This window comes from Equus caballus, chromosome 13, assembly GCF_041296265.1.
Source record: "Equus caballus isolate H_3958 breed thoroughbred chromosome 13, TB-T2T, whole genome shotgun sequence".
NCBI lineage: Eukaryota > Metazoa > Chordata > Mammalia > Perissodactyla > Equidae > Equus > Equus caballus.
Window position 1 is genome coordinate 9,964,956 of NC_091696.1, and position 26,723 is coordinate 9,991,678.

Consider the following 26,723-nt stretch of genomic DNA (forward strand, 5'->3'; position numbering starts at 1 on the left):
CGGGCCTCGCTTTCCACCCCTCCCTGCCTTTATACACACTGCTCCCTGCAGCTGGAAGTTTCCTCCTTCTCTCCTCCTGGAAGACGCCTAGGCATCCTTCTGTAGCTCTTTCCTTAAAATTTAAAAAAATTTTATTATTCACATGCCATAATATTCACCCCTCTAAAAGTGTACAATTCACTGGCTTTTAGGATCCCCACCAGATTGTGCAACCACTACCGCTATGTGATTCCAGAAGCTTTTAAATTTTACGACAGTGATTAAAGTGGTTTTAGTATGTGATAGATTCACATGGTTCAAAAACTTAAAAAGTATTTTAAAGATGCCCAGTGCGAAGTCCCCTCCCATCCTGACCCTGTGGGCCCAGTTCCCAGCCTGCTCTTCGCAGCATCTGAGTATTTTTCCAAAGATCTTGTATTTATGCACGTGCAAACAAGTGTAATTTATTTTCCTTATTTTCTTACAAACAGCATACAAGACACAGTATTTTGCGGTTTTTAATCACTTAACAACCTGGCTTACAGATCCTTTGGCGTCAGATACTCTCTTTTGTAGCTGATATTCCATTATCACATCATAATTCATTTATCATAATTTATTTGACTAGTCTCCTCTTGGTGAACTTTCCGATTGGCAAAGTTGTTTCCAATCTTTTACTATTGCAAATGGTGCTGCGGTGGATAACCTTACGCAGATAACGATTTTCTATGCGTATGTTTCTGTCTGTGGGATAAATTCCTAGAAGTGGAATTGTTGGGTCAAGGACTGTGTGCCTTTGTGCTTTGAGATACTGCCAATTGGCTTTCCACAGGGCTTGAGGAATTTACATTCTCACCCGCCCCATATGAGAGTGTCCGTTTCCCCACAGCCTCGCCAACACGGAGCGTTATCCTGCTTTTGGATTTTTGCCAATCTGATAAGTAAAAAATAAAAAGAGTCTTAATTTGCATTTTTCCTATTATGAGGGAGGTTGTGCATTCTTTCAAATATTTAGCAGCCATTTGAATTTCCCTTTCTGTGAACTATCTCTTCCTACCCATTTGCCATTTTCCACTGGTTTGTTGGTCTTTATTGAACTATTTCACAGAAGTCCCTTATCTATTACAGAGAGTAGCCTTTTATTAACACCATGAGTTACAAAAATTTTTCCAGGTCTTTTCTTTTCATCTTTGACTCTTTTTTTTGCCATGCAGAGAAAAAAAAAAAAAAAAAATATATATATGTATTTATGGGGTCAAATATACTAGGCTTTGTTTTATGGCTTCTGCATTCTAAGCCATAGTTATAAATGCCTTCTGCACTCTGAAGTTCAAAAAGAATTTGCCCATGTTTGGCTCTAGTATTTTTATCATTTCATTTTTTTATATTTAAGTGTTTGATCCACGGGGATTTATCCTGATGTGTAGTATGACATATGAATTGACTTTGTTGTTTTTGGTTTTTTACAGCATTATTAAATGACTAGTCTCGTCTTTTCCCACTGACTGAGATGCCACAGTTTATTCTACACTGAATTCTCATACATATTTGGGTCCCTATCTGAGCTTTTTCTTCTCTTGCATTGCTCCATCTTTCTTTACTTACTGGGAACTCAATGTCGTGATCCTTGAGAGTTTAAAATGCGTTTTCATTTCTGGTGGTGACATTCACTACCCACTCTTTGTTTTTTCAGAGTTGTCTTGGCTTTTCTGATTTGTTTATAGCTTCATCTCCACTTTAATATCGTCTTGTCCTATTAAACGACAAAATGAAATCATGTTGGTGTATTTCACTGGCGTTATATTAAATGCATAAATTAACTTAGGGAGAACTGACATCTTTATGTTGCGGGCTCTTCCTATGCGTGGACGTTTCCATTGGTTCACAAGCACTTTTACTGAAAGGGCTCTGTTTAACTCCTCCCTGAGTCACTGCCTCCCTGCTCTGAGCTCCTGTTATACCTCGTACCCGCATGCCTGCCACCTGCTTGCTGACCATATGCATCAAAGGCTCACGGTGGCTGCTGGCCGACAGCCGTCTCCCATGCGGAACTGGGAAAACCATTGCTGTTCCCATCTTTCCTTGGGACCTGGCATGTGGCGCACTCAGTCAATGTCTCCCCTCCCCCTCCCCCAGCTCTGGAGTGCCCCACCTACAGCACCTTCACGACCTGCGTTCCTGCCTGCTCACCTTCCTGCCAGGACCCGGAAGGCTGGTGCAAGGGCACCGAAGTCCCCGCCACCTGCAAGGAGGGCTGCGTTTGTCAGCCCGGCTACGTGCTCAGTGAGCAGCACTGTGTGCCCTGGAGTCAGTGCGGTTGCAAGGACGCCCAGGGCGGCTTGCTCCCCGTGAGTGGAGATAAGACACCTTGAGGATGGAGCTTTCTCCTTTTCTGTGCCTCCGTTGGCTGGGGCGTCTCGCTGGCCCTGGGGTGTGAAGGTTGGGGACAGGGCAGGCTGGTCTCCAGCCAGGCATGGCTAGAGGTGCATGATTTGGGTTTTGGATCTGAGGAATCCAAACAGCTGGGATGTGGCATGATGTAGTGGGAGAGGCTCAGCCTTGGTTCGACTCCTGACGGTACCAGTCATGGGTCAGGGACCCCTGTTACCTCAGCTTCCTCATCTGTAAGATGGGTCCAGTGGTACCTCCTGAACAACATCTGTAAGACTCCAAGCACAGTGCCTCTGGGGGGTGCTCCAGGGACATAAGGTGCAAACAGACCCGTAACTGTTAAACCTTTCAGACTGTAGACTTGGGCTGTAGTGGTGAGAGGGTGAACTGGCTCTTCCTGCTCCCTCCCTTGTTCTTCCTGTGGCTTCTACAGGTGGGTAAGACCTGGCTGTCCCATGGCTGCACCCAGAGATGTGTCTGCAAAGCAGGAGCTATTCAGTGCCAGCCCTTCACCTGCCCCTCTGGTTCCCACTGCCAGCCCGACGCCACCAGCACTGACACCTGTGCTCCCGACAGTGAGGATGGCCCTCATGAGGGAGGTGGGGAGAGGCGTGCTCAGGGCTGAGGTGGAGCAAGAGGCAGGGCTTCCGCTGGGATGCTCTGGGGAGAGAGGGCGGCAGGGGCAGGCAAGGGTGGTGGCTCCCGTCACAATCTCCCCCCCCCCGCCCCCCCGCCACCCGCTGTTCTCATCCTGGCTCTCCCCAGCTCTGAGGCCGCCTGCAAGTCATGCCTCTGGCTAGGATTTGCTACACTGAGGGCAAAAAGAGGGGCCCCGATAGGAGATCCTCTCAGGTTTTTAACTGGGGCTGGGAGAGGGGGAAAGTTGAAAGATCAAGTACCCAGGGTGGCCAGGGCTGAGAGTGAGGGCGACAGAGACGTGGAGCCGTGTGAGGGATTCTGGGACTTTTGTATCCGGGCAGGGTGCCTTCTCAGCGTTGGCCTTTCTCGGCAGAGTCGGAACAATGCTCAGTTTTCGGGGACCCCCATTACCGCACATTTGATGGCCTCAGCTACCGCTTCCAGGGCCGCATGACCTACACCCTGGTCAAGACCGTGGATGTGCTCCCCGATGGGGTGGAGCCCCTGGTCGTGGAGGGACGCAACAAGATGATTCCCCCCTTCACCTCCATCTTCCTGCACGAAATCCTCGTGATGGTCTACGGCTATACAATCCAGCTCCAGACCAACCTGGAGCTTGTGGTAGGAGCCGGGGGGCTGGGAGGGTCTGGGGAGGTAGGCTGGGCCATGGGGGGCCGCCTGCAGCAGGTGAAGCCAGGACTCTGTGTTCCCTGGGAGGGTCCCTGCAGGGGCTGCCTAGTTTTAGAAGTCAGAATCAGTGCCACACTCCCCTCCTGGGGAGAGGTAGAAGGGGCAGTGGGATTAAGCAAAAGGTTGGTGAGAGACAGGAGCAGAGAGAGGAGAGAGCGTGCAGGGTGAAGGTGGAGTGAGGCTGAAGAAGCACCAGGGGCATGAACTCTGCCAAGCTTTTTGCAAAGAAGGGGCTGGGGCCGCAAAAGGAGCAGACCTCAGAGAGGCCTCTGCTACTTGCGATAGCAAAGGCTGCTGGGTATCTTGTTCCACAGAGTGACGGCATGGAGAGGTACTGAGATGTGCAGAGAGAGGCAGAGGCAAAAGTGGTAGACGGTCAGGTTGATTCAGGACGCCCTAGGGCTCCCGTCTTCCTTCTCCAGGTCAACAACCAGAAGATGGCCATCCCCTACAAGGTCAACGAGCATCTGCGGGTTACCATGCGGAGCCATCGCCTGTATCTGATCACCAACTTTGAGCTGGTCGTGAGCTTCGATGGAAGAAATAACGCAGGTACCTGCGAGTGGGGACAGGAGAGCCGAAGGGATGTTTCTGGAATAGGGGAGGGAAACCACGTCTTAGGCTGAACATGGTGCGAGTGGGCTGGGAGTGAGGCCCCGAGTTCCAGGGGAACAGACAGGAGGGGTGGGAAAGAGAAGAGGGGGGAGTCTCACTTCTGGACGCCCCCTCCTCCTGCAGTGATTTCTCTGCCCAGCATGTACGAGGGGCTTGTGCGCGGCCTGTGTGGGAACTACGACAAGAACCGGAGGAACGAGTTTATGCTGCCCAATGGCACCCTCACCCAGAACCTCAACACCTTTGGCAACAGTTGGGAGGTCAAGATCAAGGAAGACCTTGCCCGTGTCTCAAGGTGAGAGGGCTGGGGCTCTGAGCAGGGAGGCCCAGGCCCCGGGGAGATGAGCAGCAGCCCAACATCTGTCCACACTCTCTTACGCCATATCTCAGCACAGGAGGACACGCAAGGCGCGCGCCCAGCCAGCCAGCCAGCCATGCTTGATTCTCCTCAGACCGGCTGTGGGGCGCCTGCCGTGGGCGTCCATTCTGTGCATGCGCTCCCTTACGCCCCCTTCCCAGTTCTCCCTCCCCCTAAGTTCACAGTCCTGGGGGCCTCACCTGGCCCTGCGCTGTCTCTGCCCCAGGGCCATACCAGAGGAGGAAGATGGAGAGGAGGAGTTAGGCTTCCAGGTGACAGAATGCAGCCCGGAGCAGCTGGAGCTCCGCAACAGCACCCAGGCTTGTGGGGTGCTGGTGGACCCCCAGGGCCCTTTTGCCACCTGTCACCAGACTGTGGCCCCAGATCCCTTCCACGAGTGAGTCAAGGACCCCAGACATGCGGGAATGGCCTTTCTCCGGGTCCTGCTGCCATCTGGGATTTGTGCTCCCTTGGGCTCCCTTCTTTCTCTCTGTGGCCTCGGTTCCTTATGAGCCACCCCCCACCCGCCCCACACACACATGGCCTGATGTCTTTCTGCTGGACTTCCAGGCCCTCTTCTTTAGGGCTGGGTCTCCTGGCCTCCTGTCTCTGACAGCCCCCCAATTGTCCCCGCCACCCCCAGGCACTGTGTGTTTGATCTGTGTGCCGCCTGGGACCCCAGACAGCGGGAGGAACTGCGCTGCCAGGTCCTCAGCGGGTATGCCATCATCTGCCAGGAAGCGGGCGCCGCCCTGGCCGGCTGGCGAGACCACACCCACTGTGGTGAGGCGCTGATCTTCCCCAGCAGCTGACCCCTGACCCCATCAGCCATTTCTACCCTCTGCTCTGAGCCCCCACCGCTGCCCCGACCTCGGGCTTCCCGCCTTGGTTCCCCGTCTTTCAACTCTCACCTTGTCAACGTCCTCCCAACCTCGCCCCCTCTGCCTCGACCTGGGAAGCCTCACCCCCACCCACGTTACCCTATCCCACTCCTTCTCACCAATGCCCATCTTTGCTCCTCCAGTTCCTTCACATGCTTTAATGTCCCAGATGAAAGGCACCCAACCAAAGCCGGCCCCCTGGCCTGGCTTCCCGGCCAGCACAGAGCTCTGTGTTCTGTTGGCTGACCTTGGTCCCTTTCTAGCTTCCGGCTGCACATTCCCCAGACCTGTTGGGCTGGCCCCGGCCCAGCCACCTTCTGACTGCAACTCTGTCCCCTCAGCCTTGGTGTGTCCAGCCAATACTGTCTATCAGAGCTGTATGACACCCTGCCCCGCCTCCTGTGCCAACCTGGCCGCCCCCGGGGACTGCGAGGGCCCCTGTGTGGAAGGCTGTGCCAGCCTCCCCGGCTACGTCTACAGCGGCGCTTGGAGCCTGCCCCTGGCCCACTGTGGCTGCACCCACAACGGCATCTACTACCAGGTCTGGGCTGGGAGGGGGAGGCCTGGGGTGGCGGAGGGGTCAGCCACATGAGAGAGGAAACCCGACTTTCTCCTCCCCGCCCTTCTCCCCTCCCCACTCCAGCGGGGTGACAGGTTTGTGACTGAGGATTGCTCTCAGCGCTGCATTTGTGCCAGCTCGGGGGTCCTGCTGTGTGAGCCCTTCAGCTGCCGCGCTGGGGAGATCTGCACCCTGGGCAACTTCACGCGTGGCTGCTTCCGAGGTGAGCCCGGACCGCCCCTTGGCTCCAGCTGCCCCCATACCCTGGGGGCCCCAGGCCTGAGGACCCTCCCTCCCAGTCCTCTGCCTGCGACTCCTCCCCATCGATGTGAGGAAGTTCACGCCATTTAATCTTGCTCTCTTCACTGGCTCCCTTCCTTTTTTGGGAGGGGCAAATGGCAAGGACCTGGCTTTCGAGCATCTGCTATCTGCTAGACACTGTGCTGGGCCCTTTTCCCAGCATTAGCCTCCTGTGAGCTCCTTTAGTCCTTACTCAGCGCTTGGGGGTAAGCACAGCAGCCCCATTTTATAGTCAAGAACATGGAGTTCAGAGAGGGTGAGCGATTTCCCCAGAGCCCTGGGCTACTGAGTGCAGACCAGCATTGGACGCCAGGCCAGGGAACCCCAGCCAGTCTCTGTGAGCCGCTGCTGTCTTCCCTGGGGTCCCAGCCCCCAGCGCCTCTCCCTGGCTGCAGGTTTCCTCCTAGAACCCCCTCCCAACCTCCCCCATCCCTGCAGAAAGCCCGTGTCTACGGAACCCCTGTCAGAATGACGGGCGGTGCCAGGAACAGGGACCCCACTTCACTTGTGAGTGTGAACTTGGTTACGGGGGAGACCTTTGCACGGAGCCTTGGGATGTGCCACCCCCTGAAAAGCCAGGTAAGAACTTCATCCCAAGCCCTGTGTCCTCACGGCCCCTGTATGCCTCGCCCCGCTCTTATTTCCCCCTCTCGTATTCCTCTAAGCCTCTCCAGTACCTTTTATTGTTTTTCTCTATTCAAAGTTATCATTCCTTGAGCCTCTGGGCCACTGGTTCCCCAGTTTTACCTTTTGCCCAAGATTGCCCGGGCAGAATTGGGGTGGGGAGAGCTTGTTTCCATATCACTCTGGGTCTCACCCCCAGAGATCCAAATTCGGTGGGTCTGCAGTGGACCTGGAAATCTGCATTTTAACTGAAGGACATGATTCCAGGGCTGCCACTCTTTGAGAGGCACTGGCCGAGACGGTACTCTGGGCTCCAGGGAACCAGCTGGATGAACAGCCCCCTAAAAAGGCGTGTGGGAGTTGTGTGTTCAGAAACAGAAGGGGTTCCCGGGGGTGGCGCTAAGGCTTTGGAGCCCCGGGAGCCATGGCCTCCAGGAGAGAGAACCAGCCACACCCAGGATTTAGGGGGATGTGGTCCCTTCCTGGAGGCAACTGAGAACTGAAAGGGAGTCTCTGCCCCCATCCCCTCCTCTCCCATGCCCCTTTCTGTTCCCTGCACCCCAGAAGTATTCGCATTGGTGGCCATCCTGTTGGGAATGCTGGTGCCTGTGATAGTCGTGGTGCCTGCACTGACCAGAGAATGCGTTTCCAGGAAGAGGCGGAGGAGGAGGAAGTGAGTTCTGGAAAGGGGACAAGGAGGGGCGGCTGGGGGTGCATAAACACGGGGAGTGGGCACCAACGCTTGTCTGTTCCCCACTGCCCCCTAGGGAGGAAACGCATAGCCAGAATGGAGACCGGCTGGCGGACGCAGGTGAGAACCAACCCCACTGAACCCTGGAGGCCAGGAGTCGAGTCAGCCTCTAATATGGGTATTCTTGCTTTCCTCCTCAGATTATGTTCCCAGGCGTGCCTTCAAAGTCACTCAGTTTTGAGTTATCCTCAAAAAAGGAGAGAGAAAATAAAATGATTTATTATTGAGGTGTGAATTTCCACATGATTATGGTGGAGGAAGGGTCTGTGAGGTGGGTCTTGGGGGAGAAATAGGAGGGAGACAGGCGTGTGGGGTCGTGGGCTGGGTGCTCTGCAAAATGTCCAACGGGGAGGGGACCCGAGGTCTGAGGAGGTGTCTGTCCCTTAGACAAAGCCACGTGGGGGTGGGCTGTCAGCCCTCTGGCTTCTTGGACACAGGAGAAGAGACTGCACTTTTCCTGTCTTCACCCCAGGGCCTCTGAGTTCCCCACCAGGGGCTGTGAAAGGTGACCCTGAGAAGTTTGACGTTTCTAACGATGAGAATAATCGCTGGGTAGCGGCTAAGAATGGGGAATGTGGCTTTTTCGAAAGGGCGAACCAGCCTGTGACCCTCTGGGGAGGCCTCCACCTTCTGCACGGGTCCATTTCCCAAAAGTGCCTGGGGGTTACTGTGGTAACTGAGGGTGGGGTCTGGGGGCCGGCATGCTGAGGAGTTTTGAGCTCCATCCTAGGAGTGACCCCTCAACTCAGCCTCAGGCCAAAGGGCAAACATTCTGACCCCTCCCCCAATGCCTGTACCTTCCACTGGACAGGTCCTTGCTTGGGAGAGGGGCTGGGACATCCTGCTTGGGCTCTAAGTAAAGAGAGGCTACTAACTTGGAGGAGGGGTGAGGGGTGGGTGTAGGACCCCTGGGAACAGGGGACAGGGGATGCCAAATCCAGCAGGGCACTGGGTTCTAGAAAGGAATCCTTACTCTGTGCTTACTCTCTGAGATGGCCCCTGCAACCGCATTCGTTTAAGGAAGTGAGACCCAACCTGGGTGGGGAAACGAGCCCAGGAAGGGAGGGCTGCCCCTGGCCAGGCCACATCCCCTTAGCTGGCAGGGAGCAGCTCACACTCTGGAGCTGGCCATGGCAGGAAGGGTCGGGGCAGTTTCTGGAACTGGTCTGGCCATGCTCTAACCTGGGCATCACGGGCTCCCCGCTGCACACCTGCCCTGACCTTCACCTGGTCTTTGACCTTCTGCCTCTGTTCTTCATCCGTGCCCTGCTCCCTTGACCTCTGCTCCTTCCCTTGCTAGCTAAGGTCACCTTATGTAGCCAGGATTTCTAGTAGGCAAAGGAAGGGGGTGGCCTGGGCTGGCATTCTCCAGACAACCTCCCTCTATACCCAGAACCTCCTCGTTCTTGGCAGAAATGAGTTCCACCCCGTCTTGGGGTTACAAAGAGGTATGGGCAGTATGTCATCCAGGGAGGGGACAGGATTCCAGAGGTACTAGGGACTCCAGAAGAGGGCTGTAGAGGCAGGAAATCCAGGACAGGATCACCGCCCGAGGCTACCTGGCCTGGAGGAGCAGCAACTGTGATGTGGGGTCCTGCACCAACCCTGACACGACACCAGGGGGCAACTGAGACACAGATATGGCAAAGCTACACTAGGTGAACAAAGCTGGCGGGGCCTAGGCCTCCCCCTGCAGGTGTCCCCTGAGGGCGGGCAGAGATTGGGAGCAAAGAAGGAAACAGAAGATGGTGAGAAAGACAACGGGGGATTGACCCCATCCTCGTCTTCCTGTTTGGGAGGGAGAAGTTGGGGGAAGACGCTCAGGTGGTTTTCCCCTCCTCTTCCCAGGAGGCTGGGAGAACCTGCCTGGGCAGCATCTTGAAAGGAGGAATTGTCCTCCCAACCCAGCCCAGAATCAATGTGTGTGCACGCGCGCGTACACATGGTGGGGGGGGATCCATGGCCTCCACATCAGCCCTCTGCCCCTCCCCCACAGCCAGTGCAGACACGCTCCCCCCACTGCCTCTAAACCAACCCCAGCTGTCAACATCTGGCCCACATCTGTCTCCTTCATCTGACTGGACCCCACCCCAGCCAATACCCCCTTCTCCCCTTCAGGGGGCTGCAGGGCGGGGCTGTAAGCTCAAGGCCTCTGCCAGGGACAGGGAACCACGACAAGGGAGGGAGGGGGCAGCCCCACTCCGGAGGTGCCCCAGGCTCTTGGCAGAGCCATCTGGAGCTGTTAGAAGCAGCTGCCAATGACTCATCTCCCACTGCCCCCACCCCACCACCTCAAACACACCCTGGGGATGCGAACAGAGCACCCAGCCCCCCACAACCCTGTCTCAAGACCTCGACCCCTGGCTGGAAAGCTTCTCCATACCCAGACCCCACTCTCCTCAGAAATCTATCCCATCCTCCGCCCACAATCACCCCCAGAGCTGCGACACTTCCCATTTTCTTTTATTTATACAAAAAATTGTTTTAAATATAATTTAAGAACCCCTCCAAGCACCGGTGGCTGTCTCTGGCTTCCACACCACTACCTCATCCCCCACACCCCCTCATGGACACAGCTTGAGGGTACTTGGGGGGCAGGGAAATGTCTGGGGGGAGTGGCGTGACCAAGGCACTGTTCTGAAAACAGACACAACGATGGGTCCCTGTTTCAACTTGGGCAAAGGAGGTGATAATGAAACAGGTCCCCTCAACACGAAAAGTTATGACAAGGACGGTAGAAAAACAAAACAAAAACAAAAACAAAAAAAAAGGAAGGGAAGAAGGAAAAATAAGACCAAAAACAAAAAATAAAACTCAAAAACCTTCAATATGAAGGCAGCAGATTGGGGAGGGGCATTTACAAGGGAAAACTGAGTTGGGTGGAGACAGCAGCAAGGTCGGGACACCCAAGCCCAATGATTCTGTCACTGGGCCATGACAGCTGTCCCTGCCTCCCGCCAGGGCGCTCCACCCCCGAGCTCGCAGGCTGCCCACCCTCTTCTCTTTGGTCTGCAGGGCCGGGGCCCTTCAAGGGGAGGAGGGGCACCCGGGGCCCGAATTGGGGATCCGAGGGAGGCTGTGGGCATCGTGCCCAACCACCCCGGGGGAAGTTGGCATAGCATGGGCGCTTCCTTTCCCTCTGGTCACACCCAGTCCTGAGGGAAGGGCTCCCGCACCCTTGGTGTGGGGTTCCCTGCCCGGGGGGCATGTCATTTCTACACTCCCATGGCAGAATCCCCAGATCCTGTCTCTCCAAACTGCCAGCTCCCCATCCTCATGGGTTCAAAGTGCAATCCAGTGGGGCACACGGAAGGGGGCCTCTTGGGTACCACCCCCCGACTCTGCCTCAGGGAAGAAGGGGAGCTAGGTCCCTGGCGTGGGGGTTCCTGCCGCTCCAGAGCTGTGGGGCCAGGCGAGGAGGCGCAGGTCAGTACTGGGGGGCTGGCGCTCCCGACCCGCCTGGGGCTCCAGGCTTGGCCTGGGACTTCATGTGCTGGACACTGGCCAGGATTTTCTTCTGGTGTCCCGCCAGAGTGACTCCAATTCGGAGCAGGTCCCTAGGGAAGAACGGAGAGCTAGGTGAGGCGGGCCATAGGGCTCCCGGCGGCTCTCTTAGCTTAACTCCAGAAACCGTCCCGACTCGGGACTGTCAACCAATCAGAAAGGCCAGCAGGGAAGCGGGGAACACGTCAATAGTTGCCAGGCAGTTTCCGGAGGGTTTAGGAGCCAGGCTGCAGAGGCGAGCAGCCGCAGTAAGGGGTGGGGCTAGGTATCCCGCAGGGGCCCAGAGGCGGGAGGTGCCGGCTTCGAGGTGGGGGCTGCGGCCTGGATGCTGGAGCAAGGATTAGGAAAAGAAGAATCAGAGGAGAGGAACGAAAGAGAGAAAAAAGCCCACAAGATTAGGCTGGGGGAAGGGACTGCACAGATTGCATTAGAGGAGAAGTCAGAAGGAAAAGGCCAGAGACAGAGGAAGGGCTGGGTGGACAGGAAAGGGAGGGAAGGGGTGAAAACAAATTGCTCCCCCCCATCCTGACGCCTGGAGACTGAGATAAGGGAAAAAAGATGAGGTGGGAAATGGAGAGCAAGAACCTGTGTCAAGATGAGGCTGGGACAAGTCAGGGAGGAGAGCACCCTGCCCTGGGGGGAGAGGGAGGGCCTCCCGGGACCTTCAGGTTCCGGATTTCTGTTATTCAAACCTTGGGCAAGAAGAGTCCTCGAAAGAGAAATGAGAAGGCAGAAAGGAGGAGTACCAGAGAGAGGCCAACTAGGGAAAGACAGTCTTTGGGAGGTGCTGGAATCATAAAACCATTTAATATTAAAGCTGGAAAGGATCTGCAAAACCCAGTCCAACCTTCTCCTTTTATGGGTGGGAAAACATCCAGAGTTGACACGTTGTTAATGTGAGAGCAGGGTCTGGAATGCAGATAGATGCACAAAGAGAGATACAGATTGAGAGGCCAGGAGTGAGATAGCTCAGGGCTAAGATGGTGCAAGGGGGTGAGGCGGGCACAGCTGGTCTGGAAGATTCCCTGGGCTCTCAGCCCCAGCAGCTGTTACTGTTTTGAGGGGCTCTAGAAAACAGAGTTGGCACCAGGAGTTGACCTCAAAGGCCCCTGCTCAAACTGTGGGCCTGATTCTGGTCCCCAGGTGCCCCTCTGACTGCTCGGCCCTCACCCCCACCTCCAGCCCCTGCCACGACTTACTCAGCGGAGATCTGGCTGACCAGCTCGAAGGAACCAAACCCAGCGGCTGCAAAACTTTCTTCGTATCTTCCCATCTTGATGGCTCGAAGCCACTCACCCACAGAGCCGAAAGCTGAGTAGTGAGGCTGCCGCTGATCCAGGAGCGGGTGTGAAGCCCTGGGAGGCAAGGATGGGGAGGACGCGCTGAGTACCAGGCCTGTACCAGGGCAGGGATGCTGAGCCCAGCCTTGGAGAGGCAGCGGAGACCATCCCACATACCACCAAAGGGAGAAAGAGAGGTTCTGGGGGGCGGCAGAGTGCAGGAAGGAGGGCCCTTTCTCTGAGGTCCTCACCCGCCATTCTCCCTGGCTACAATTTTGAGGCTGGCAGGGTTCCGGATCATCTTGTCAAGGGCGCTGACCACCTGGGGGAAGCGGGGCCGCGCATTCCGGTCCTTCTGCCAACAGTCCAGCATGAGCTGGTGCAGGGAAGTGGGGCAGTCTGGGGGTGGGGGCAGCCGGTAGTCCTGTTCAATGGCATTGATCACCTGGAATGACAAGTAGAAGCACTGGGTGAAGATGTCTGGGGAGAATGACGATGCCAAAGGACCCCAAGGAGACGGTGACTGAGCACATGCTGGGACGGTGCCACAGCCCTCCAGAATGATAGATCTGGGGGTCCTCCTGGCCAGGCCGAGTCTAGCTGTGGCTCGATGCCCCAGCAGCTCTTGGGTTGTAATCCAGACATGTAACCTCTCAACCATTCTGTCCATCTCTGTGTCCTTCTGTGACCAGACCTGCTGTACCAAAGTCTTGGATACAAAGACCAGCTCTTTTTCGTGCCACCCTCACCATCTCAAAGATCCGGCAGTGATGAGCACTCTGGGAATCCCACCCCCCACTCCACAGCCCAGGTGAAAGAACATTCCAGGAACAGTTGGTAGGACCACGGGACACTTACATCCTGATTGCTCATATCCCAGTATGGCCGTTCCCCAAATGACATGACCTCCCACATCACAATCCCGTAGCTCCAGGCATCACTGGCAGATGTGAACTTCCGGAAGGCAATGGCCTCAGGGGCTGTCCATCGGATGGGGATCTTTCCTCCCTAAAGATGGGGGAGAAGAAGGTGAGCTGAGGAACCCACAGAACCAGGCCCCCTCCCCCCTGCCTTTGCTTTTCCCCCTGGCTCAGGCCTCCCTTCTTTCTGGGACCCCAGCACCCAGCTCAACTCTGTTCTTTGCCTAGATACCTGGAACACAGGTCCCGAAGCTGACCGTCCCCTCCATGGTCTGCTCCTATATGCTGTCCCTGGACCAGAGCTGACCATCCCTCAGCGCCCCGCCCTTCCAACCTTCCCTCCCTACCTGGCCCTAAGAACCTAGTTCATACGCCCATCCCCCGGCCTCACCAGGGAGCTTGTGTAGGTGGGATCAGAGGAGTTCTCCTCCAGGAATCGGGAGAGGCCAAAGTCTGACACCTTGCAGACGAGGTTGCTGTTGACCAGGATGTTGCGGGCGGCCAGGTCTCGGTGGACGTAGCTCATCTCAGCAAGGTACCGCATGCCCGAGGCAATGCCCCGCAACATGCCCACCAGCTGGATGACCGTGAACTGTCCGTCGTTCAGCTGGAGAGCGGACAAGGGAGAGTGGGGGCATGGTTAGGACAGCTGGCCCACCGTTCCCTCTTCTTTCTAAGCCGTATTTGCCATCTCCAGACCCATCTCATGCTCACCTGTAGGGCAGGGCTGCCCACTGCCTGGGAAGCCCTCCTCCTCTCTCTTACCCCGAGCTCTCTCGGCCCTTACTGCAGTATCATGACACATTGCTTATAATTGTTCCTGTTTCAAATATATGCAGCAGTCTCTCTTAATGAGATTATATTGCAGATATTTTAAAATTTTCTTCCATTTAACCTATGTAATGCTTTACACCCAGGAAATTCTCAACAAATGCTCTTGATCCAAAATGTTCTTTTTATCTGACAGCGACAGAGTTCTTGACGGTTAGGAGTGCTCTGAGCTACCTGTCCACAGGTGGAGATGCACCGGTGCTGACCCAGCTGCATCTCGCTCAGCCCTCTTGGACCAACTACGTGTAGCGCACAAGAGAACAGCGAGGAGTCGGGGCGTGACCGGTGACCACAGCACCAAAACCAGGGTCTAAATCTTGGCCTTGACCTTGACTGAGTTTGCCTTTACCAGGTAAGCCGACCACTCGTGGACAGTTAACTAACCCCATCTTCTGGGTTCAGCCAGCATGCTGGGGACCCTTGGCAGCCCTGCAGGGCCAGGGACAGAGTCTGAAAACCGAATTCTGAATCCGTCCTCACAGCCTGCACCTACTCCAGGCCTCAAAACTCAGTTTGTGGAAACACCACTTGCCAGATGCTCAGGGTATAAAGCCAGGCATCACTGTGATTCCTTCCTTTCTTTCCTTCACCTGCCACTTACAATCCCTCAGCGAGTTCTGCTGGCCCTGCTTCCAAAACACACCCCAAGTCCAACCACGTCTCAGCACCCCACCGCACCCTGCCCCGGCCTGAAGGACGGCAGGGCTCCCCCTTGGCTCCTGGCTTCTGCTCCTGCTCGCCAGCACCTGCCACAGGGACCTCCTTAAATCATCTCACACTCCTGCTGGAATCCCTCCAAAGGGTTCCCCTCCAACTTCGAATCAAAGCCAAATTCCTGACTAAGGCCACGAGGCCCACTTGGCCGGGCCACCACCTATGTCACGGTCGCTCCTCCACTCACCAGCTTCAGCCTCATGGGCCTTTCTGCTTCTCAAACATGCTGAGTTCCTGCCCCCTCTGGGGCTCTCCTCTCTGCCCCCAACACGCTTCTCCCCCCATCTTCTCAGGGCTGCCTCTGTCTCATCTATCCAAATGTCGCTGCTAAAACAGACTTCTTTCCCCTCCTTGTAAACGGATCTTTGTCCACTGCCAATGGAACAGACTCCTGTGTCCACAAGGGAGGGTCAGGCCGTCATCGCACCACCCCAAGCTCTGCCTCAGCATCACTCATGGGGGGAGCCAGGCAGCCTGTGTCTCCTGAGGGGGGGCCGTGTGAATTACACAGCACCCCCGGGGTAGGCTGGCCACAGACGTTTAATTCTGAACTTATCAAAACATTAGATATAGCTTCTCCTACAGGAAATACAGAGAAACAAGCTAAATGACCCTACAGGAAAGAACCTGATAAATCCAGAAGTGAGACACTGATGGTGACAAGTGGCCTAGCTCTTCAGCATGTCAGTGTCACGACAAGGGATTTCGAAAACGCTCAAAACAGTAACCACCAGGTGCAATGCTTGATCCTGAACTGGATCCTGGTTTGGATAAACCCGCAATAAGGGACATTTTGGGGAAAAGTGAATGTCCACTGGGGGCTGGATGATACCAGGGGAGTGTTGTAATTCTGTTCAATGTAACATTATTTTGCTATGTGGGAAAACATTTTGATTTTTCTAAAAACGCATTGTAAAGTTAACAAAATAATAAAGTTCACTAAAACCTGTTAAAATGACAAAAAGAAAATAAGCTCTTTCCCCTCAACGGCAGCTACTTTTCCATGATCCTTTTTAATTGTTTTCGTCTCTACAATTCTTTGTTCACTTTCTATAAAAGCTTGCGTGTTGAATTGTTAATTCTCAGTCTCCCCCTTACACTGTCAGGTCTGTAAGAGCAGAGATGCTCATGGCTCTATGCCGGGGCCTAGGATGCTGGCTGGTGCATAGAAGGTGCTCAGGAAATATTTGTCAAAAGGATGAAGGATGACCCTTTATATCCTGGGGTCAGCTGGCCCCATAGAGAGGCCAGTTCCACCCACGGCGGAAGGAGAGGCCCATCCCAGGAACTCAACCTTTCCTGCAGGGAGAACCAAGGGCGGATGGGGAGTGACTTGGGACCCACTGTCTGTCCTGGGTTCTGAGTTCCTTGGCTGCGCTGGGGGAGCTCAGATGGACGTGGAGGCTGGGGACAGGGGGGCTCACCCGCAGGAAGGAGTCCAAGGCGCCGTTCTCCATGAACTCAGTGAGGATCATGACGGGCACACTGTTGGTGACCACACCCTCCAGGCGGATGATGTTGGGGTGCTCGAACTGGCCCATGATGGAGGCCTCGCTCAGGAACTCGCGCCTCTGGCGCTCCGTGTAGCCACCCTTCAAGGTCTTGATGGCCACGCAGCTCTCCTTCTTCCCTGGGGCCTTGAGCCGCCCCCGGCACACCTCGCCAAACTCACCTTCAGGGAGGACACCGAGGGTCAGCTCTCCTCCGCCCTGGTCTGGCCTGCCTGCCCTCCCGGGCGCCCAGGCATCTTTCCTCTCACCTGCGCCAATCACCTCTTCAATCTTGACATAGGAGACGTCGATCTCTTTTGCAAATTCCCTCACAGCTTCATTAGGGTCTTCATAGGTGAAGGGGTCAATGTAGACTTTAGTACCTGAGGGATCAAGCAGAGCCCGTCAGTTACGTAACATCCCCTGCCCTCAGCTGCCCTGATTCTTGTCTCACAGCTCTTGCCCCAGCCCTCTTTCCTTCAGGATAGGCCTACCCACCGTGCCCGATGAGATACTGTCCGTGTTTGTCCGAGTATTCCGCTTCTCTCCCGCTGCTCTGCTTCCTATAGCCAATGGGAAAGAAAAGGTAAACTGAGTCACACATCTCTGTGTTCCCAGAGGGACACGACAGGAAGAGAGGAGCGGGGATTGGAAAAGATTCCAAGTGAAAACAGCCTCCTGGGGCATAGAAGGAGGCTTGCCCCGGAGCAAGAGGGCAGGTGGCCATGTATGTGGGGCTTTGCAAGGGCCCCCAGGGCCTGGAGTCCTCACCTGAGGCAGAGGACAGCGATGACGATGACCACCAGGACCAGCACCACGCCCACAACCGCCGTGCCTGCGATCAGTGCCAGCTGCTCCCGCCAGCTCTCATTCTCTGGGGAGAGAAACTGGTGATCAGAGAACCCACTGGCCCCTGGGCCCCGCACCAGCCTTGAGGAAGGGGCCGTGAGTCCCCTGAGAACAGGCCCCCAGCACAGCGCGGCAGGCTCGGGAGAAAGAAGGGAGAGAGGGAGGAGGGAGGAGGGGCCTGGGAAGCCCAATGGTTTACAAAGTGCTTTCCACGGCCCGTTGGCCCCCAGAAGTCCCTCAGGGCAAAGAAGGAAGTTTCCCAATCTTATTACCACCAGAGTGGGTTTGATTTTGTTCAGTTATGAATCCCGGTGACCGCAAAAAGTCCCAACTGAATGAAAAGTCCCAAAGGCTAAAAATGAAAAGGTTTACAGCCAAAAAGTGGAAACAACTCAAATATCCATCAATGGATGAACAGACAAATAAAACCCGCTGTAGCCGTATGAGGACTATTTTCTGGCCATAAAAAGGAATGAGGCACTGACATGTGCTACAACATGGATGAACCTTGAAGACATCATGCCGAGTGAAACAAGAAGCCACGAAAACCACAAAAGGAAGAAGTCACAAAAGGCCACGTATTGTGTGATTCCATTCGTATGAAATGTCCAGAAGAGGCGAATCCATGGAGACAGAAAGCAGGCTGGTGTTTGCCAGGGGCTGAGGGCTGATGGAAGGGGAATGGGGTCTCTTTCGGGGGTGCTGAAATATTCGGAAATTAATTGTGGTGATGCTTGCGCAACTCCGTGAATATACCAAAAGCCATTGATTTGTGCATTTTAAATGGCAAATTGTTTGGTATGTGAAACATATCTCAATAAAACTGTTAAAAAAGTTAAAAGGTTTTAGAAAATCACTGGGCTAGCATATGAGAACTCACAAGCGTCACCTCATTTCATCCCTGGAGCCCTGTGAGAGGCCTCGGGATATTTCCATTTTTTGGATGACAGAGCTGGGGCTCAGGGGTCAAGATTCTGCTAAAGGTCACACAGCTGGAAAGCTGTGAGCGGGTCTTCACACCCAGCTGTTGGTTTCGGTTTCTGCACTGTGTGCTCTCCTCACCAGGCCAAAATGCCTCGTGGCTTTGAGGAAGAGGAGCACGCAGATGTGACTTTGGGGGGTCCTTCGAGGCAGAGGCCACACCTCCAGCCTCCTGGGGGCAGCACTCCCACCCCCTCCCAAGCTCACCATCCAGCTGGGTCTGGCTGTGGTGCTCCTGGCCGAAGGGCCCGTAGCCGGCCTCGGAGCGCGCCCGAACCTGGACCAGGTAGCTGGCTCCTCTCTTCAGTCCCTGCAGCTCTGCCCGGTTTTCTGATGTCTTCAGGAACCGCACACTGCTGGGGCCCTCTGCGCCCTGTCCAGGAGGAGGAGGGGGCTGGCTCTACTTGGGGCCCCCAGTTTCTGCTCTCTTCCCACCTCCCCGGGCTCTGGGTCTCCATCACTAGCTTCTCAGTCCTGTTGAGTGGCAGGCAAGGACTTTGTGCTCACTTAGATATGCATTCATCATCTCATTTAACCCTTGCAGCAATTCTGTGGGGCGGGTTCTGTTATAACTATTTTACAATGGGGACAATGAGCTCAGAGAGGCCAAGGGGCTGGCCCACAGTCACACAGCGAGTACATATGGCAGAGCGGGAATTCTAATGCCTGCCAGATGCCTGCAATTCAGGTGTCCCCCAAGCCCGGAGGATGTCCCACTGCCCACCCCTAGTCCTGGGGTCAGGGCCTGCTCTTACCTTCTCGTGGTACTTGACCTCGTAGTCCAGCACTGCCCCACTGGGTGCCCGGGGGACAGCCCACGCCAGGCTCAAGCTGCTGGGTGATGACCGCGTCACCCGGATGTCGGACACTGGGGGCGGCACTGTGACAGAAGAGACCGGTTGGGAGACTTCCTCATGGCAGGTCTGTCCCTTATGTTTCCCAACTTTCTCTGCTGACTACACTTGTCTCAGTTCTCCAGCTGTTTCAGGAATTCCTTCTGGCTCCCTCTGCCCCACCCTTACCTCTCCAGCCTCCTTTGCATCTTTTTCATTCCTTCTTCTGCCTCTTGCCCTGCAAGCCCTGACCCTCCATACTTCTGGGGACCCCATGCCCCAGCCACTGACTTTTTCCTTCAGTCTTTTAGGCTGTCCACATCCCTCACTGGCCTTTCCCACCAACATCTCTCCCATCCAACCATGGGCTGCCCCCAGCTGTAAGTCTCACCCTCGCGGTCGGTGGTGACATTCACAGCCTCAAATGGGACCGGCCCGGTAGCTAAGGAGGACACCCCATTCAAGGCGGTGACCTCGAAGGTATAGGTGAAGTCAGGACGCAGCCCACGAATTGCCACCCAGGGCTCCACCAGGTCCCGGGGGCCAGGGTCGAAGGTCAAGTCTCCTCCACAGGGCGTGCAGGACCCCCCGGGGCGGCACTCCCTGCAGCGGAGCGCGTAGGTGAGGTCCTCTCGGCCACCTGACTCGAGGGGGGCACTCCACTCCAGGCGCAGGGAGGAGCCGTTCAGGCGGGGAACCACGCTTCTAGGAGCGGACGGAGGGGCTGCGGGAGACCAGGAGTCAGACAGAGGCTGAGCAGATGGGCACGGGAGGGGGCAGTGGGACAGACAGGCAGCCACACTGACTTCTCGTCTTGGCTGGGCACCAGCAGGCCAGGGTCAAGAGAAGGCAGGCCTGGGAGGATGGGAACTGGGGTAGGGGTCCACCCCAGGGGTCACTGGTCACTTACTGGTACAAGGGGCACCCCGGGGGTCTGTGCGAGCCCGGAAGTACCCTATCCGGCACTGGCAGACAGACGAGCCGATGCTGTTGGAGTGGCTATTGGCTGGGCACGGCTGGCAGGACCCCTCGCCGGACAGGGGCTTGAAGGTGCCCTGGGCACAGGCTGAGACAGAGAAAACGTCTATCAAAAACATGCTGTGCTCTTAATTACGTTTGCATGCAGTGCAAAGTGAGGACGGAGGATGTAAGAGGAGCAGGAGACCTCCCTCCAGAGCGGGGGTCCTAACCTTCATTAACCCTGACACCCCCACCCCCACCCCGCCATGGCAGCCTGGGGAAACCCACAGACCCCTGCTCAGAATAATGACCTCAAATGCATATCACAGCAAACACAGGACCACAAAGGAAACCAGGTAAGTTGAAATACAATGATGAAAACAAGTTTGTGACATAGCAATGTGTTTCCTTATCAACATGGTGTAGTGGCAGATCTAATGGCCACTGTTAACACTGAAGTTGTGATGAGCAAAAAGAGCATTTTGACCGTCTTGCATCCTCGGTCACGGGCTGTGAAAATACCCATGATTTGAATGGTGCCCGAGTCCCAGGTCCCGCTCTGACCCCTGGGCTCTGTTGCCCACATTCCACATGGGAGGAGTGGCCAATTTCAGGCGGAGGTGAGTGGAAATAAGAGGTCATTTTTTTCCTCCACCCAGGTTCACAGATCCCCTACATTCTGTCTGTAAACCCAAGTTCAGAACCCCTGCTCTAGAGAAAAAGCCAAGTGAGAACTCAGTATCAGGAAATTAGAGGAACCACGATGAACAAGAAGAGAGACCGTGAGAACTTTGTCCTCTGAGCCCAACAAGGTCCGCCCACTCTGAGGACAGTCCTGCATCCCAGGACAGCCTCCCATGGGCAGGAAGGAGTGGGTCGTAGTTAAGAGGAAGAGTGTGGAAGAACTCAGAATTCTGCTGGGGGTGCTGAAAACAGGCCCTCCAGTAATTGAGTGCCCAAGAGAGTGAGGAAATGGAAATCTAAGAAGTGGGTCCAAGGGCAGGGTGCACGACGCCCCCCGCGAGGATAGCAAAGCTTTACGGGGGAGTCGCCAGCCCTCACCTCGGCACCTGGTATTCCCCTCAGCGGCCTCGAACCCTGGAGCACAGCTGCAGCCCGTGACCGGCTGCTCAGCCCACTGGCCATCCTCCCGGCAGTAGAGGCTGGGGCTGGGGCCAGGAGCAGGGACAGCATCCGCCACGCAGCTCCCCGCCACGGGCACCACAAGCTCCCGGGGCACGGTGTCCGGGAAGCGGGTGAGGTTCACGGTCAGCTGGGGACACTTCTTGTAGAAGAGGTGCAGGGACAGCAGGGCCATGCAGGCACCCTGGTCCTGGAAGGCCAGGTAGAAGCCCGCCTTGGTGAGTGGGCCCAGACGCAGCGTCTTGATGTTCACCTTCCCGGTTGCCTCGGCCCCCGGGCGCTTCCGAGTCAGGTGCTCAGCCGCCACTGTGTCCACCTGCCAGGTGGGAGAAGAGCCTCACTACAGACGTCCTCCACTTCCCAAGGACTCAGTGGATTGTCGTCTTCTTCCTAGCGCACCCTCTCCCTGACCGCCTCGGTTCCTGTTCCAGAACCTTCTCTCCATCTTTCCCAACGTGCACTTTCCTACCGGCCCCAACACTGACCATTGATACTTGCTGAGCTCCTGTGTCCAGCCTCTGTCCTGCACCCTCTTTCGGTTCACTCATTCTACAAACATTTATCCACACCCACACCAGGCCCTAACTCAGCGCCGAGGAAGCAGACACGAAGGAAACACAGACAACTGCAAACACTGTGCGTGCTGCAGCAGGAGGAACCCCAGGGCCGGCCGCGTCAGCAAGGACGTCCCAGGGGAGAGCTGGGGGCTGGAACTTAGAAGACCAGTAGGAGGTGGTAGAAGAGGCAGAGAGAATGCATTCCAGAGCGAGGCAGCAGCTAGTGCAAAGGCACGGGGCTGGAAAGGGGCGAGGTATCCTTGAAGAATGGGGACATGTAGGGTGGCCAGAGCACAGTGGACTAGAGCGGTCGAGATGATCTCCCCCAGGGGCCAGGCCAGCAGCCCAACTGCATGCTGCTGCACTACCTGGCAGATCACCTTCTTCCCTCCCCAGACCTGAGCCTCCTGCTCCAGCCCTCAGAGTCCCCGGCCCCCGCCAAGGGCCTGGGAAGCTCATCCGTCGCCTCTGACCACAGGTGTGTCCCCACCCCTAGCCCGTGGCCATCCACCTGGGTACCTTGATGTAGGGGTTCTCCATCCAGGCGGGCGTGAGGGCTGTGGCCGTGTCAGCATCGCTCTCGAAGTAGAAGACGGTGAAGGTCTCCTTGCAGGAGCGCCCGGCGCGCGGCAGGGACAGGCACTCGAGCATGGTGAAGCGAAGCGTGGCGTACACGTGGACGGCGCCCCGCCGCGGGACCCAGCCCGTGCGCAGCCAGTGGGCCAGGCCCGGGGCCCGCTGCACGTCGCACACCTCATAGGTCCGCACGCTGTGCTGCTCCTCATCCAAGCCACTCAGCTCTTCCCACTGCGGGAGAAGGGGGTCAGCTTGGGGGCTGCCGAGCGGGGGAAGGTCAGGGGGAGGGTGTTTGTCATAAAGTGCAGAGAGGACCTCTGAGAGCAAAGCTTGGGGGACACTAGCTCAGGCTGCTGCCATGTGGGAGGGCAGGGAAGCAGGTCAGCACAGGCGCCTCTCGTCCCTCCCGCCTCAGTTTCCCTCGGAGCCCCAGCTTCTGGGCCCAGCACTTACCTGCCCGTCCACCTGGGGGAATGTCACCCACTTCAGGTCGGCAGTTTCCAATTTTGTGTTTAGTAGGGTCTCTAAGACAGACAGACAGACAGACAGAGTCAGTCAGTGCTTCGGGGAGACACCGGGAAGACCAGATCCCTGAGAATGGAGACAGGTGGATCCTCTTAGCTCCAAGCTGGAGGAGTCGGATCTGACGGAGATGAGAGGGAGCAAGCCCTCCCCACTGTCAGTCGTGTGTGTGTGTGTGTGTGTGTGTCCGTGTGCCCAATTTCTCGCCTCTGAGTGCCAGCCCCACCCCTAACAGCTGGCAGGCACTGGGCTGCCCCCTCAGGACTCCCAGATGGAGGCCGCTGTGAACTGTGCCCTGGAGGAGGAGAAGCGGGGAGACACAAACGCTGGAAGAGAAGGGCAAACAGTTCAGACAGCGTTAAACCAGAGCGCTGACCTGGCCCTGATCCGGCAGTGGGCAAAGGGCTGCAGGCTGGGGACACCTTCCCTACAGGGCCTGACCTCTGCCGTCCCTTCCTCAAATCCAAAGTCGCCGCCTCCCTCCCCCCAACTCTGCTCCTCTTCCAAGTCCCCACTTGAAGGGCGAAGGGCGCAAACACTCCAGTCCTTCAGATCCTTGAAGGTGGTGCTGGCCTCCTGAGGCCCAGCCCTGACTGCCCTCCCCCCCGGCCCCCCACCGGCTCACTGCTGTCAGAGGAGGAAGTGCTGGAGTCTGGACGCTTGGGTTCCCGCCCTGGCCCCTGCCTGCAGGGGCTCACATCTGTATTTGGTTACGGGAAGGAAAAGAGGAGATTTTCGGGGGGTGTGTATGGGGGCTAAGCACACCTGGCTCGGCTCCGGCACCGGGCACCAGGGGAGGGGTGGGGCTCTGCCAGAAGGGGTGATTGGGAGAAACTGCACAGCCCCTGGCAGCAGCAGAGGGTGCAGGGAGAGCAGGGGAATCCCCTCCGAGGCCAGGGCAATGTGGGGGGCCGAGGCCGCGCGGGAGGAGCAGAGAGGTGCCCCCAGGGGAGCCAGCAGCATACCTGGGACCAGGGCCTGCCCCCCTCAGTGGAGGCTGTGGGAGAGAAGGGAAGGCATGCAGGTGGGGCAGCGGCCCTCAGGGACCAAGTGATGTCCAGGGAGGGTAAGGGGTCAGGCGGGCCCCCAGCCAGCCCGAGGTGAGGCCCGGGCCCCCATGGGTGGCAAGAGACAGCGCAGCACACTGGGGACAGGATGCTGGGGTTCTGGGAAGGGGGTGGATAGAGGCTGCCCGTCTCCACCCTCCATTGTTCCAGCCTGGATAGTGTTTTCCTGTCTCCAATTTACACACTGTCTCTGCTTCAGGGCTGTCCTGGCGCTCAGAGCGGCTCACTTTCTCTCATCCTATCTCCATCTGGCCTGCCTCGCGCCCTCCGTGATCTGCCAGTTCTCCTCTCACCTCTCTCTCCTGCTCTCAGTCCACCTCCGCTTCTCTTTCTGACGGTCACTCTCTCTCCTCTGTCTTGTGTCCCACCTTTCACCTCCCCTGGGGCACATGGCCTTGGATAAATTACTTAACTCTTCCAAGCCTCAGTGTCCTCATCTGTAAAATGGGGGCAACAATACCTCCACCCGCAGAGTGGTCAGAACCACAAAAATACAAAGCCCTCGGCACGGGCCTGGAGCTTGGGAAGTACTTAGGTTACAGGAATTAGAAGCATTATTTCCTTTTCCCCTTCCCGTCTTTCTGTCCGTCTCCCCACACTTTGTCCTGGTGGGTTTTCCCCCCTGCTGCCCTTCCTTTCTCTCTCCCACAGCTCTTCCCCGTTTCTCTGAGCCAGCCAAGTCTCCCTCTCCCCCACACCCAGCCTTTGATCCCCAGCCCAGAGCAGCACTGCCCAGCCTGGGGAGAGGGGTTCTGCTGTCTTTGATTCCTCCTCCTCAGCAGCCCCCCATGCCCCACTTCCCGAGACCCCTTTGACTCCAGGCAATCAAGGTGGGGCGGGGGGGAGGGGTGGGGAGGCAGCTCATTGAAAGGAGATTAGGGCCATAGGAGGAGGGTTTAAAGGACTCTTGGTTCCCCCTCTAGGGGGTAAGGGGAGGGGAGAGACTCACCGATGAATCCATCGGAGAGAAATACAGAAAAAATTAGAAATGTACAGAGACTAGGAGGTAGTGGTTACGCTGAGTTCCAGCGACATGGGGGCTGTGCAGGTCAGTTTCTGCTGGTTGTACAGCTGGAGAGAGGGGCTCCGGCAGGACCGGGGCAGACCTGGGGTGTAGACGGCATTTAAAGGGCTGGGGTGCAGCCTGGGGAAACCAGGGAGGGGGGCCTCTCTGCCCAAGGGCAGCAGTTTTGGGGGAGATTGGGGGTTTGGAGTGTGCGTGCAGAAGGGGGCCATCCCCAGAGGAGTGTGGAATCGTAGGATCAAGGTGTGAATGCCCAGGGATGGGGGGCGGGGGTAGTTTTACGGCCTAGCACAAAGTTCTGCCTTGTCTGGCGTTGTTCCTCCAGAAATGCTTCCTCACGTTTCGCAGAGGTGGGAAGAGGGACAGAAACTTTGGAAAGAGTTTTGAGGACAGGAGCAGAGGGAAAAGGAAAGGCTGCCAAGGGCGTGTGGAGTCGGGAGGAAGAGTTTGGGGAACCGGAGCAGGGGCACGTCCCGGGACGGAGCCCGACTCCATCTCTTTCCCAAACAAAAGAAAACTCCGCTGCCCGCTGGGCCGCCTCCTCCCCGCCCCCAGCCCGGTCCAGCACTATTGGTCTGAAGTGTTCGGGGTTGGGGTGCCAGGGTCGGGGTAGAGAGAGGTCGGACCCTCCGCTCCGAGGCCCAACTTTGGGGGTCCCAGGAGTGGCGGGGTGCCCCCATGGAAACTCACCTTCTACAGCAGCTGCGAGCGAAGCCCAGCAGAGCAGAGCCCGGAGCTCCATGGCGCCGCCTCACTTCGGTTGGATCCGATCCGAGTTTGGGGGGCGCTAGCCCCCCCAGGTCTGAACCCCCCCTGAGCGGGTGAACGCCGACTCCGCGCGCGGGACTCTCGGTCGGGGCCCTTAGCGCGGGCCCATGCGGGCGCGCTGGGCACCCGGCGGCGGCGCCCAGGTGTGGCCCCGAGTCCCCGCCGCGCGCGCGCGCAGGCAGGCGGGCTGGGGGCGTCCTTGCAGTGGCCGCGCAGGGCGGACGCAGAACGAGATGTGGCTGGAGTCGGGGTCCCTCTGGGGCCTCGGGGTCCCACCCCAGCTGGCTAGGGATGGGCCAGCCGCTCGCGGTCTCCCCCCCTCCCTGGAGTGGCGCTGCTAGCGCCGCCGGGCCCAGTGCGCTCCGCGACGGCGAGGAGGGTGGGAGCCAGAGCGGGGACGGGAGCGGGAGGGAGGGAGACTGCGGCGCGGGGTCGGGCGGGCCGGGGCTGGGCCGGGCTGGGACTGGGCCGGGCGGCGCCTAGCGGGGGAGGGAGGGCCGCGCGGGGGGCGGAGGGAGCTCCCCCCACCCCAGCGGGGGCTCGGCGAGGGGACTGGGGAGCGCTGATTGGAGCTCACGCTGCTGAATAATTCATGAGGGAAGCAGAGCAGGGTGCAGAGCGGAGCAGGTCGGGAAGTTGGGAGAAAGTTTGGAGAAGGGGGAGGGGCGGCGGGCGCGGAGCCCGGGACCGCCCAAACGTGCTCAGTGGCCGTGCGCCCCGGTCTGGACGGCGCGTGTCGGGGCCGGGGCCCAGGGACCCCCGGGGCAGGTCCGACCCGGCAGAAGCCAGGGAGCAGAGAAACACACCCAGCAGCACGGGGGGGTCGCACGGACGTGCGCGTAAAAGTACACTACACACTCGAAGCCCGCTCAGATCTTCCTTTGGACTCCAGATTCTTCTCCGGGATGTGCCTACTA

The 26,723-nt window shown here is 57.2% G+C and overlaps 2 protein-coding genes and 1 long non-coding RNA gene across 4 annotated transcripts in view; 1 reads left to right on the top strand and 2 right to left on the bottom strand.

The window, feature by feature from the left end:
* ZAN (zonadhesin) overlaps nucleotides 1-8,014 on the top strand; it is a 33,399-nt gene extending 25,385 nt beyond the window's left edge. Inside the window, exons 35-47 of one of the 2 annotated variants that reach the window (XM_023655363.2) lie at nucleotides 2,116-2,327; nucleotides 2,804-2,945; nucleotides 3,383-3,630; nucleotides 4,122-4,251; nucleotides 4,438-4,609; nucleotides 4,899-5,069; nucleotides 5,316-5,455; nucleotides 5,895-6,094; nucleotides 6,197-6,335; nucleotides 6,851-6,991; nucleotides 7,601-7,709; nucleotides 7,804-7,847; nucleotides 7,928-8,014. In XM_023655363.2, coding sequence (XP_023511131.2) covers nucleotides 2,116-2,327; nucleotides 2,804-2,945; nucleotides 3,383-3,630; nucleotides 4,122-4,251; nucleotides 4,438-4,609; nucleotides 4,899-5,069; nucleotides 5,316-5,455; nucleotides 5,895-6,094; nucleotides 6,197-6,335; nucleotides 6,851-6,991; nucleotides 7,601-7,709; nucleotides 7,804-7,847; nucleotides 7,928-7,968 — 1,889 coding nt within the window. In that variant the 3' untranslated portion in view covers nucleotides 7,969-8,014. The remainder of the gene's footprint in view (nucleotides 1-2,115; nucleotides 2,328-2,803; nucleotides 2,946-3,382; nucleotides 3,631-4,121; nucleotides 4,252-4,437; nucleotides 4,610-4,898; nucleotides 5,070-5,315; nucleotides 5,456-5,894; nucleotides 6,095-6,196; nucleotides 6,336-6,850; nucleotides 6,992-7,600; nucleotides 7,710-7,803; nucleotides 7,848-7,927) is intronic. The other variant, XM_023655364.2, reaches the window with a different exon arrangement.
* On the bottom strand, nucleotides 425-5,793 carry LOC138916982 (uncharacterized). Its single transcript, XR_011424275.1, has 4 exons — nucleotides 5,673-5,793; nucleotides 3,956-4,255; nucleotides 1,585-1,732; nucleotides 425-913 (listed from the first exon to the last, which is right to left on the bottom strand). It is a non-coding gene; the product is annotated as an uncharacterized lncRNA (long non-coding RNA).
* A 2,215-nt stretch (nucleotides 8,015-10,229) lies between the features above and the next one.
* On the bottom strand, nucleotides 10,230-26,348 carry EPHB4 (EPH receptor B4). The gene is made up of 17 exons (XM_023655365.2): nucleotides 25,729-26,348; nucleotides 22,879-22,949; nucleotides 22,369-22,656; nucleotides 21,212-21,608; nucleotides 20,100-20,255; nucleotides 19,581-19,913; nucleotides 19,112-19,236; nucleotides 18,564-18,729; nucleotides 17,298-17,400; nucleotides 17,025-17,089; nucleotides 16,796-16,909; nucleotides 16,461-16,708; nucleotides 13,883-14,098; nucleotides 13,430-13,579; nucleotides 12,823-13,016; nucleotides 12,491-12,646; nucleotides 10,230-11,344 (listed from the first exon to the last, which is right to left on the bottom strand). The coding sequence occupies exons 1-17, from the start codon at nucleotides 25,778-25,780 to the stop codon at nucleotides 11,215-11,217; spliced, it is 2,964 nt and encodes a 987-aa protein (XP_023511133.1). The 5' UTR covers nucleotides 25,781-26,348; the 3' UTR covers nucleotides 10,230-11,214.
* Nucleotides 26,349-26,723: the final 375 nt, after the last annotated feature.

Excerpts from the sequence above, each read along its gene's own strand:
- EPHB4 (XM_023655365.2), bottom strand. The coding sequence starts at position 25,780 with ATGGAGCTCCGGGCTCTGCTCTGCTGGGCTTCGCTCGCAGCTGCTGTA. Across the intron at positions 19,914-20,099 it reads CCGGGGTGCCCCTTGTACCA|CCCCTCCGTCCGCTCCTAGA; the intron begins GTAAGTGACCAG and ends GGTCTCCCGCAG. Across the intron at positions 17,401-18,563 it reads CAGCCAGACCCAGCTGGATG|AGAATGAGAGCTGGCGGGAG; the intron begins GTGAGCTTGGGA and ends TTCTCTCCCCAG.